We start from the raw sequence: 12,366 nt of genomic DNA, 5'->3' as shown, positions 1-12,366 counted from the left end.
CTTCAATAACAAGATGAAAAATCAAATTAGTAATCACAACAATATACCAACACAAACTTCAAACAACACGAAAAAGCCAGCAACGACACCACAACCTTGACAACAACGATCAATATCTTAACAAAAGACGAAGTGATTAAAAATTCGAACAGAATTATTAACCAAATAAAAACTTTCTTTTCGTAAAATAAAAACATAAGAAATTTATTACAAAAATATTTATGCACAACTACTACGAGCAATATTTATATTCATAATACACTCAAAACAATTACTCCATTCTGATTGGACAAGAGGAGTACAATTAAATCCCAAATTGTACTCTGTAGAGTCCCTTTTAAGCTGCTCAGTCTTGTTAAGTTTATTATAAACCAAAAATCGCACCATCTTCTCGTACAATTCTAAATTTTTAGATACTCGTGATGTTTTGAAAGTTCTCAAACTGAACTCGTCTAAAGGCTCGTCCAATTTTGAAAACTTTCAAAACATCACTCGTACCTATAAATTCCGAATTGTACTCGAGATCGTGAGATTTCCTATATGATTAAGTAATTTAGATATCGATTTATCAGAAAACGTAATTATCAAAAATACTTTATGTTATCGTTTTGAAATTAAAAATAGTAAGAAATATATTGCAGATGTTTTTAAAGCGTTCTCCTAATCACTAAAAATAACAATTCGCGGTTAGTTACTACTGAAGTCAATATATGAGAAAAATACCAGCATGCGTACACGAATATACAGCTATTTGAAAAACGGTTGGTGAAGGTTTTGTTGCATTACTGCATGTTGCATTGCTGCATGTTGCATTGCTGCATGCTGCATTGCTGCATTGCTGCATGTTGCATTGCTGCATGTTGCATTGCTGCATGTTGCATTGCTGAATGTTGCATTGCTGCATGTTGCATTGCTGCATGTTGCATTGCTGAATGTTGCATTGCTGAATGTTGCATTTCTGCATTTGCATTTCTGCATGTTGCATTGCTGAATGCTGATGTTGTTGCATGTTTTATGTTGCTACCTGAGCTTGGAATGTATTATATTCCGCATATATATGCAAATAATATCAGCATAGAAGAAAATGGTATTCACATCACCCATAATGCAATTCGGTTTTGGCATGCAACGTGCAAAGAAACAATAATTTCACTAACTTTTTAAAAAAATAGCTGTACATATATTTAAACAGTGGTCTGCATGGTAGTCTTTTCGGACATCTAGTACCTATTAATTTAAAGCAACCTAAACCCTTTTAAATACTAATGAAAACGAAGCAATTTTTAAAATTTACGTGCGAAAAGTGGGAAAAGTGCTTAACACAAAAAATTCCCCCATTTTCCTATCTAAAATAAGTCAAGGATAAATATTACATAACTGTGCACTGAACTGTATACCTTTTTTTGTTGTCTCATTAATATTAATATACTTTTTTTTATAGAATACGAACTACGTAGTGCAACCATCTTTTTGAGACATAATTATTTTAAAAAGGTAGTCGTAGAGAACTTTGAACGTCGAACGACCCAAAGAAATCGGGAAAAAAGATCCTCTCCACCCCCCCCCCCCCCCCCCCACCACCACCTCCACACACACACACACACACACACACACACACACACACACACACACACACACACACACACACACACACACACACGCAATTTATCCTTTCATGTAAAGATGGAACCTGCTTTCTAGTGGAGTGACAATGATAATAAATACCAGGAAGATTCATATATGGTGTTATACCACTGTGGATAAGGAAATCTGCCGTACCCCCCACCCCCCCCCCCCCCCCCCCCCCACCTCCCTCAGAACATTCCAGCTGGAATCTAACATCTAAACCAAATTCAAAAATCGTAAAGTGGGTTCAAAAAGGATAAATTATAGAAGCTTAAACCAAAGAGGGTTCTGGGTAAACAGTTAATGGAGCTAATATTATGCACTTTTGCAGCTATTGAACACAGGTTCAAATTAGCAAACAAAGCATTTTGTCTCTCTTCGTGCATGTGTCTGCCTGCAAACACTCTCCAAATGGCAAGAAAATTGACTACCCAGAATACTCCTCTGTCTTAGTTTTGATGTTTTGACCATTTGAACCCGAGAACAATTTTACAATTTTGTTTAGTCAGAGGCCCCTTTCCACCCCTACGGGCCTACTACTGTAATATGTATCGAATCCCTACTGGCGGAGGGGTGAGAAGCTGCTGTTTACAGGCTATGTATACAGCGTACTCCTACTCTAAAATAAAATTAACGATGTGCATACTATCTAGTGATAGCGATAATAAATATGAAATAATTATCGTTATGCTGGTGCATTAATATTACTATACAACGCTCTACCTAGCTATGAAGTGATAACATAACATTGGTATCATTATCATTATTATTATTATTGTGATAATAAATAATAAATATTTATCATTATGGTTCTGTTAAAATAACATTGCTTTAGTATAAATACACAGGTGATTATTGAAAATCTCGCGCGCTGATTGGTCGAGAAACTCAGGTTATCACACGATAATCACCTCCAGCTGTTTAATAATTTTAAATGTGTCTTTTATCTTCTTTTTTTTTTTTTTTTTTTTTTTTGAAAGAATCACCTGTGTAGTTATACTAAAACAATTATACACCTCTTGCTCAGTGAATATCGGGAATAATAACCTCAACTTCTTTTCGGTTATTATTCCCCGATAATCACTTCACCTTCAACGAATAATTGTTAAATACAAACCTACCTACAATGTGCCTCCCCTGAATTTTTCAAACTAAATATTAGGCCTCGTCCACACGTATCCGGAAATTTTTGTATCCGCAAGTTATTTTTTGCGGATACGAAAATGTTTGCGTCCACACGCAGCGTATTCGAATCGTTTTCACCGTCCACACGTATCCGTTTTTTGTGTACGGATACAAAAATTTGCGGACACATGTGGACGCAACCCGTATCCGTAAAAAAAAATTTGCGGATACGTGTGGACGGGGCCTTAATCTACCAAACCTAGCCTAGCGCTGATATTAACGAAGTGGATAAGTATCAATGAATGATGATTATAAATACAAAAATAATTGTGGTGTAATGTCACAGCATCTCTAACCTGTCATAATCCCTAATCTATGCTGTGGCATAATCACTTAATTGTTCCATCTCAGTTGTTGATTGCGAAGAGTCGAGTATGTCTGATGCTGTTTCCTAAAATGGGACATAATTATCATAATTATCAGTAGCTCAGTGCTTAGAGAATGGCAACGGAACCCCCAGGGCACGGGTTCAAATCCCGTTCAAGACTCAGTCTTTCAATTTGCAGCTGCATAAGTTGCTTCGTATACTGCGAGGATCAGCCCAATTTCATGAAGAAATAGAAAACGCGCGCGCGTGCTGTGTGCTGTCATAAAGCACGCGGGGGTTGGCAGAACACGAGAGTAGTGTTAGGAGAAGCACGACGCGTAGCGGAGTGCTTCTGGACACTTCTCGAGTGTTCTGCCAATCCCCAAGTGCTTTATGACTCCACACAGCACAGCAAGCAAGTTTTTTATTTCTTTTATAAAATACAAATTACAATAATAGATAGGAATGAAGCAACGGAAAGTGCGCGCGCGTGCAATGTGCTCTCATAAAGCACGCGCTCCAAACCAATCAGAACGCGACATTCATAACAGTTATTTTATAATAAATATTAGATAACAGAAATCTGGGCGACTATATTCATAAGGCATCAACAAGGAGTCAGTGTAAAGGTATTGATAGGGTGTCAATATGGTGCCGTTATAGGGTATCAATAGGCTGTTGGAGGGGTATTGATAGGGTATCACTGGGTATCAGTGAGGTAAACAATCAGTATTGGGTATTGATAGGGTGTCGGTAGGGTATCGATATGGTATCTGTATTGGGTATTGGGTATCAGTATTGGGTATTGATAGGGTGTCGGTAGGGTATCGATATGGTATCTGTAGGGTATCATTAGGTATCAGTGAGGTAGACAATCGGTATTGGGTATTGATAGGGTGTCGGTAGGGTATCGATATGGTATCTGTAGGGTATCATTAGGTATCAGTGAGGTAGACAATCGGTATTGGGTATTGATAGGGTGTCCGTAGGGTATCGATATGGTATCTGTAGGGTATCATTAGGTATCAGTGAGGTAGACAATCGGTATTGGGTATTGATAGGGTGTTGGTAGGGTATTATTAGGTACAGTAAAAACCAGCATAAAAGAACATCCATTTTTGGAGTTGAGGCTGATTTTGTTCTTATTCAATGGGTATTTACTGAAAATCAGCCTGAAGGTGTTCTTAAGGTGTTCTTAAAATAAATGTTTCTAAAATATATACAGTATTACTATATATAGCCGTAGACTACCAATGCATGTAGATGTCAATATCAATGAGTAAGTTCAAAAATGTTATTAAAAAATCTTGACTAAAATAATAACTGTGTCAAAACAGTAGAAAAACAAATTATTGTTAGGTCAGGCTTGGAGTCTGCTACTGGTAACACTGTAATCTAAACTCTCCCCCCCCCCCCCCCCCCATCAGTGTATACATGAGTACTGATGGGGAGGCATTTAATAGTGATTTTTGTTTTTTAAGAACATTTTTAAATGTTTCAGGCTGATTGTGTTCTTATTTACATGGTACTTAAAACGCCCAAATTCAGGCTGGGTGTTCTTAACCCACTTGTCTTTTCAGTGAGGAAGGCAATAATTGGTATTGGGTATTGATAAGGTGTTGGTAGGGTATCTGTAGGGTATCATCAGGTATCGGTAGGGTGTTGCTATAGTGTTGGTAGATAATTAGCATAGGGTATTGATAAGTGTTGGTAGGGTATCTGTAGGGTATCATTAGGTATCAGTGGGGTAGGCAATTGGTATTGGGTATTGATAAGGTGTTGGTAGGGTATCTGTAGGGTATCATTAGGTATTGGTAGGGTATTAGTATGGTGTTGGTAGATTATCAGCATAGGGTGTTGATAGTGCATTGGTAAAATTGTCAAGTTTGTGGGCAAAATCAATCAAAATTGATGTAAGACAAGAAGGTGCTGTGTTGCCAAGACAGTATGAATCTTACCAAATCACCCACTACTTCTTCGAGGCGTCTTGGCGCATCAGCTCTATTTCTAATAGAAAATAACATCATTATAACATTATCGATAAATCAGAAAAAAGCTTTTTTTTCAATATAATAATAATAATAATGATAGTAATAATAATAATAATAATAATAATAGTAATAATAATAATAATAATAGTAATAATAAAAATAATAATAGTAATAATAATTATATTTTACAATCACCACTCCCCATATGGGGCTCTTCCGTGAGGTTCCCTCCACATGCACTACCACTACATTCAATATCCTATGTACACAACACTCAGCTGTGTGGGTATAGGAGATGAAATGACAATATTCACAAAAAATAGATGGAATTAAGAAACCAGCATTTATTTAATAAGAAGTAGTACACTTGCCTTCTCCTTACGGCAACCAAAACTAAAATCAAGATCATAATTATTACAGCAAGGCTTGCAGCTGTTATAGCTATCGTAACTGTCTCTGTAGGCACGCCCTTTTTTGAAGCTCTTGTCTTTGCAGTTATCAGTGTGTATTCTGATTCTTAAAAGGAAAAAAAATGTTAAAGTGCTGCTATGATGAAAATCGCTCAAACTTGGATTCAGCTGAAACTTCCTAAAAATACTCTTTAAAGGTTCAATAATCACTGTATGAAGTGTTTTCTCGATATTCAGGACAAAAGTATGATATTTTTACAATTATTTTTTGGACTCTGTGACGTCATACACTCAACATCGAACATCGCTCCATACATTTCTTTGTATATAAATCCTTAATTTATTTTATTCCTATGAAGCCCAAAGGGTGGCTAATGTGCTTATTTCACATTACTTGTGACTGTAATTTATATTTTGGGGTGTTTGGGTATTTCTTTCTCCCTTTACTACTGATATTTTGATCATAAACTACAAAGAAATGTATGGAGCGATGTTCAATGTTGAGTGTATGACGTCACAGACTCCAAAATATAATCGTAAAAATATCATAGTTTCGTCCTCAATATCGAGAAAACACTTCATACAGTGATTATTGGACCTTTAAAGAGTATTCTTAGGAAGTTTCAGCTGAATCCAAGTTTGAGTGATTTTCGTCATAGTAGCACTTTGAAATGTTTTATGAAAGTCCTTCCTTCCTCTTGAATTGTCATTTTTCCTGAAAAATTCAGGGTAAAGGGGTCGTAATAACATGTGATAGACTAACACCCCTGGGGGTACAGGTGGTGCTATTTCTTGTCGTTTGCTTCATGCTAACCTTAAGAGAAGTGTTCCTTGCATATTTTAGATGGTGTCAAAGTGAAATTGAGAGGCAATGCTCCAGTTTTGAGTTCTCTGTTGCTCAGGGTTAGTCATGATTTTGTGTAGAAAATTCATTGTGTTCCAGTGAAACTCAGTGGAATTATAGAGAGATTGTATTGTTATAAAGCTGTGCATTCATTACTTTACTGTTGGTATTTGAAAATTAATCTTGCTGACTGAAATGAGCCTAATTACCCTGAGTAAATAGTAATCAAGAAACACAGTATTTTTTTATGAATTTAAAAATTATGGTCTATCCAAATCAGGGGCGTAGCTGGGAGGGAGGGGGGGGGGGGGGGGGGGGGGGGAGAGGCAACAATGCAATGGTGAGAAACTCTATGCTACTGCGCCTGGTTGTACGAAGCCTGGATAGCCCTATCCAGCGGATAAAACCTTATCCAGTGGATAAGTTGATGCTGTTATCCAATAAATTTATCCACTGGATAAGATTTATCCATTGGATAGCGCTTTCCAGGCTTCGTACAAGTAGGGCCTGGCTGTTAAGTGCTACCTACCCTCATGAAAACAAAGACAATTAATAGTCAATAGGTCTTACCTTCCACTGAGTACACCATACTCCAAGGGCCACAGCCAGGATGATTGCACATTCTAATACAAAAGCAGTGTGCTACTAATAAGGATGATAAGTCAGTTATGTTCGCCTCTCTATCACTTGATCTATTGGTAATATATTTTTTGATGGAGCCACTTTTTATGCTTGAACAGTTGTCATTCTGTTTTTCCCAGTAATGAATTTCATATGCTGTGATCTTGTCAGTACACACATTGTTTGAAGGAATCTAGTTAAAAAATACAGGAAAAAAATTGGAAGGGACTATAAAAAATATGAATTAGCACCATCAGGTGCCGGCCATGCCTATAATACAGCTTCCAAAAGGGCAACTTGTAGATGCAGCAAGTTATTTAGAATTTCATTTTTAAGAATTGCATAGTGTTTTTTTTTTTTTTTTTCAAGTAAGCCTCATTTTTATCACAACAGCATTCGTAAACAAAAACAAAACAGGTTATAGATGGCAGAATATAAAAAAACTTTGCTTTTGAGAATTGAATTCTTTCTTATGTAAAACGATGTCTAACATGGCTGCCGTCATCTAACATGACATGAAAAACCTCTATCAGGGTCACATATTAATTCTTCACTATTAACCTTCCATTTAACCAACAGGTTTCCATGTTGTATAGCATGACTCTCCACTTGAGGTGCCCTTGTAGGTTCTGCAGTCACAACACAATCAAACATTTAAATTACAAATTTATATATTAATAGTCCTAAATAATCAAGGGTGGAATGTACTGCCTTATTTTACAAAGGGTTAGAAGAAGCATGGAGGCTGAAGCTTAAACACATTAGAAGCATTTATTTGATTGGTTCTCACTGCCATCCCCTCCTCCACAGGCCCCCCACCCCTTCCCCCCTCCCCTCCCCTCCCCTCCCCTCCCCATTTGGGCCGCTACGCAGGCTAATAAGGTGGACCGGTCGCATTGTAAAATTAATTCTGAATCAACATTTTAATATATTTTAATACCTTGCTCAGCTGTAGTGACATAAAATGGATCTGAAACATGACGAGGATCACATACAGTATACATGGGACTGAACGCACAACATATAGTGACCATGTAAGGACAGCATGGCCCCAAGCCACCAATAATATGAGTATTGTTTTTATGGGAGAAGTCATAAGCTAGAGCACTAAGTTTCTTTGTCTGAAAATAAAACATTTAAAAAAGTGATAAAAATTTTTAAATGCTTTGCAGCTTAGTTGGTTGACTAGTGGACACAATATTGGATGCAGTAAGGAATCATTTAATTTCTAAGATCAAAGAGACTTAGCTTTTAATAAAAACCAGATTTTGATCAGCCCGTACAATGTCAAGTGCAATAACAACGCAATAGCGCCCTTCACAGTTCCCTGTGCCATCTTGAAAGGTAGCCGTGCCTTTGCATTAAAGCAAGATGAATGCTGAGCTTGCAATGATTGTTTGTCGCTTGTTTTATTTTATTTTTCATTTTATCTTATTTTATTTATTTATTTATTTTATTATTTTTGTTATTATTCATATATTTATCTATTTATTATTTTTTTATTCATCTATTTATTTATTTATTTTAATTAATTAATTTGTTTTATTTATTTTTTCCTAAGCGCACACGAATTTGTTTAATTTAATGCGCGCGCACATATGCCATGGTTTGATCGCGTTTTTCTTTGTCAATATGTAACGTTTTTCATTTCCCTGAGGATAGCCGAGTAGGCTGAAAGCTCGGAACATATGTATTAAATCTATGGTTGATAAGACAAATTATTATGAAAGTTGATACTGACAAATAGTATCTATTTAGTGACTAATAGCTGCTATCACTCAACCAGAACATTCATTATACAAAGACAAATACACAAGAGACCATTTGTGTCTTTTGCTTAATAAATGTTCTGGTTGAGTGCTAGCAACTATTTAGTCACTAAATAGATACTATTTGTCAGTATCAACTTTTTGTTTTTATTTCATGGTTTTACTGCATGCGCTCTATTAACTTATATAATAATTTTTTTTTTTCTACTGCATACCTCTATTGCTGTACACATAGTTGATTTTCCTACTGGTTTAGCATGTATAATAAATGACATTTCTTTTAAGGTGGCATCACCAACAAATTTAGGTGACACATTCCAATTTACTGTTAACTTTCCTGTCTTACTTGAATGCACCTGAAGATCCTCTGGGGCAGGACAGATAGCTAAAATAATGAGAAGACAACACATCTTAGTGCAAGATATACATGTAGCAATAATAGCATGGAGAAACAATACAACGGATACTTTCCCTAATCTCTTGGCAGTTTTAGCGCGGGCCACAGGTTTATTAAGCATAGTTTTTTGCTATTTAGTGCCACTCTCCTTGAATAAAGGATTTATTATTATTATTATTATTATTATTATTATTATTATTATTATTATTACTAATAGGTTATGTGACCCCATCCCTCTTAAAGCCAGGATAGACCTTTTTAGCTTATTGATCGTTGTTTGATTGTTGTGCACAATTCAGACCATGTGATGTTATTCTTGGGAAATGGTTCAAATTCATGTGTAGAATATTTTAGGTTAACATGTTCGCCATAAAAGAACAATTCTCAAGGGAAAGTCACGTGATCTGGAATGGGCAATTTGCATATCAAGCTAAAAAGGCTATTTCAAACTAACGGGCCACCAAAATTTAATTTTTTTAAAAATTACTATAAAAAATAATATCGTAATCATGAAAAGAATATTAATTAAAAAAACTTACGTTCCGTCGAATATGAATCATACTCCTTGAAAAAACTGTAACAAGTTTCATTTGACGATGCTGAATTAATGCTTATCAGGATGCACAGGCTGTCTGTTCTCATATCCATGTTAAGCATCTTGTAATCCTCAGTCAAATCACACTCATGATGAATTCCTTTCCGTGTAGAGTTCTGACTACAGTGTTTTGCAGTATAGAATGCATCAGTGGTGGGATATTGACAATGGTTCATCATGGAGGTCTTGTTGTAGTATACTTTGTATGAGACTGGTCGTCCAGAAGAATTTACTGAAGGCCATGTTACCTTTATTGATCCAATTGGTCTTCCAAATGCTATCACATTGGGTGTTATTTTGTTATCAAATGAGCAAGTACCTGTCATAAATAAAAGAAATGAAAAGTAGTTTTTGCTCTTTAACAAATATAAAAATAATACTAGTCTTTAATAGAGTGCAAACAATTAATCTGTGAAACAGTAATTTGTAAATAGTACAAAATAGTGCTAATTAAACAATAGAAAACAATGGAATTTGCATGAAATTGTGCTATTTAGTATTACTAAAGTTTCACGGTTATATTGTCTGCACTCTATGATATATGAGAAATAAGAGGGAAAAAGTATATACAATAAAAATTACAATAAATAAATATAAAATTAAAACTAGGTTGCTAAATTATAATTATAAATAAGTCTATCTTTAAAACAGCTCTTAAATTCTTTCAGTGTTAACTTAATGTTTTTTTTTTTTGTTTTTTTTTTTTGGTTTGTTGGTTGGTTTGTTGTTTTGTTGGATTGTTGGTTTGTTGTTTTCTTGCTTTGTTGGTTTGTTTGTTTGTTTGTTTGTTGGTTTGTTTGTTGGTTGGTTGGTTTGTTGGTTGGTATAATTGCTTGTTTGTTCGTTAGGAGGTAACATAAATGGAGAGTTCCCAGATAAATATAAAGCAACCAAAAACTAAAAATCAACTCTGCACATATACTTGATGGGTTAATACCTGGAATTGAACCCATGACAGCAGATGACAGTTATCCTTATAATTTTTTTATAATGTACTTATAAACCAATGTGGTCAGTTGAGGGGACCCCTCGATTTGAGGCTCAGCCTGCTGCATGCACTGGAGTTTTAAGAGTCATCAACATAGTCTTTAAGTAAGCATAATTGCAGTGATTTCAAAACCAAACAGACCCTTCTCAAAATTTTTAATGTGGAGATAATTGATTTAAAAGAATTGCCATAACTTTCATTAAAAAAAGGAATGATTTTTCCTTCCATCACTCTTGCATTCAAAATAATGTTAAGAAACTTCAAATTAAGGTCCAGGTGCTACTGAATCGGGTTATTATGTATAAATAATAGAGAGAGACCAGTTGATTAAAATTATAAATTATGCATACGTTAGAGATAGATAAGGATCAAATAATTAATGCATACATGTGTCAGAATTGTGTTTAAAAGACGATTTATAAACAGACAAAGCTAACGGTTTCAGTAATATCACTGAAAGAGAAAAAGATTCATTTGCACATTTATCTATTTATCTTATTAGTTTTATTACTAATATATTATATTTATCACTGACACAGCAAATTTAATTTCCCTAGAATTATGCTTGGAATGATATAATGTACGAGCTAAAATATCTATTATAAACATAACATATAAATGAAGCTTATGACTAGGGTATATTAATTATTAAACTTACTTTTGAACCAAAAATATCTCTATCGAACTTGGGGAAATAACATTGCATAACATTTAGCAGTTAGAGTTAGCTTTTTTCTCCATAAAATTGTTATTACTAAATCCAACAGGAAACGCGAACCAAAATACCACAAACTCCAAAAACATCGTATCGAGTTTCAAAACCGAGGTCAAAGCCTCCTTTATTACTATTTAACCTACACAAAAGTTTAACAAGTATTTTTTAAGAATAAATAAACCTAAGGAAAGCAACGAAGGGTTTTTAAGTTGAAGAAAAGGAATTTGAAAGAGGAAAAAGTTTGGCATATTTGTCACCAAAGGTGTTTGGCTTTCTTGTTGACTGTTCAAATTCCAGCTTTTAAGCTTAAATTTTAACTAAGAATTGCACATTATAGTATTAATGAGTCTTTACTTACTGTTTGCTGATGTAGAATAAAAGATTGCTATTAATAATAACAGATTTATCGAGTCCACATACTTCATCTTGACATCGTTATTCTTGCCCGGGGTACTATTTAAGCTTACACGACCCCTCCCTCCCTTGCACAGTAGGGGTCTAGCTACCTTCCCCCTCTACTCCCCAGAGAGGAATTTTACTACTTTACACAGGCTACCCAATTACTATTCTTCCGTAAAATCTAATGAGTTGTTAGCTTTTTAATCAATTATGTCTCGATTTTTCGATCTTCTAATTTTCGATTTTTCTCTGATGATTTTTGTATTTTCAAAGCACGTTTTCTTCTACGCATTGCTGTAAAAAAAATATTTTTACATTTACTGCCTCGTGAGTCATGTTGTCGAAATTCTAATTCCTGTTCTTTCACTTTCCGTTCGGTTGAGTTAAAAATATCCCCATAATCCTTTCATTTTTTGCGAGCTTATTTTCTCAAAACTTTCAATTTCTTTTTAATGCTGCTCTTGAAGAAAGAAATAAGTATCCTTGTGCTGGGTTTCCTATCGGACTAATTTTGTTTAA

The 12,366-nt window shown here is 35.0% G+C and overlaps 1 protein-coding gene across 1 annotated transcript; it reads right to left on the bottom strand.

The window, feature by feature from the left end:
- Positions 1 to 2,567: 2,567 nt before the first annotated feature.
- On the bottom strand, positions 2,568 to 11,916 carry LOC116292819 (uncharacterized). Its single transcript, XM_089031349.1, has 9 exons — positions 11,807 to 11,916; positions 9,690 to 10,064; positions 8,969 to 9,138; positions 7,925 to 8,105; positions 7,546 to 7,613; positions 6,934 to 7,177; positions 5,481 to 5,625; positions 5,077 to 5,125; positions 2,568 to 3,202 (listed from the first exon to the last, which is right to left on the bottom strand). Exons 1-9 carry the CDS (start codon positions 11,871 to 11,873, stop codon positions 3,125 to 3,127), a joined length of 1,377 nt encoding a protein of 458 aa, XP_088887475.1. The 5' UTR covers positions 11,874 to 11,916; the 3' UTR covers positions 2,568 to 3,124.
- Positions 11,917 to 12,366: the final 450 nt, after the last annotated feature.

The sequence above is a fragment of the Actinia tenebrosa genome, unplaced genomic scaffold, assembly GCF_029948245.1.
Source record: "Actinia tenebrosa isolate PJP-AT-01 unplaced genomic scaffold, QUT_ActTen_1.0 PGA_scaffold16__25_contigs__length_10494907, whole genome shotgun sequence".
In the NCBI taxonomy this organism is placed as follows: domain Eukaryota; kingdom Metazoa; phylum Cnidaria; class Anthozoa; order Actiniaria; family Actiniidae; genus Actinia; species Actinia tenebrosa.
Note: the sequence above shows the minus strand (reverse complement) of the source record. Positions and strands in the feature narration are given on the sequence as shown.

Excerpts from the sequence above, each read along its gene's own strand:
- LOC116292819 (XM_089031349.1), bottom strand. The coding sequence starts at position 11,873 with ATGAAGTATGTGGACTCGATAAATCTGTTATTATTAATAGCAATCTTT. Across the intron at positions 10,065-11,806 it reads TTATTCTACATCAGCAAACA|GTACTTGCTCATTTGATAAC; the intron begins GTAAGTAAAGAC and ends TATTTATGACAG. Across the intron at positions 3,203-5,076 it reads AAGAAGTAGTGGGTGATTTG|GAAACAGCATCAGACATACT; the intron begins GTAAGATTCATA and ends GTCCCATTTTAG.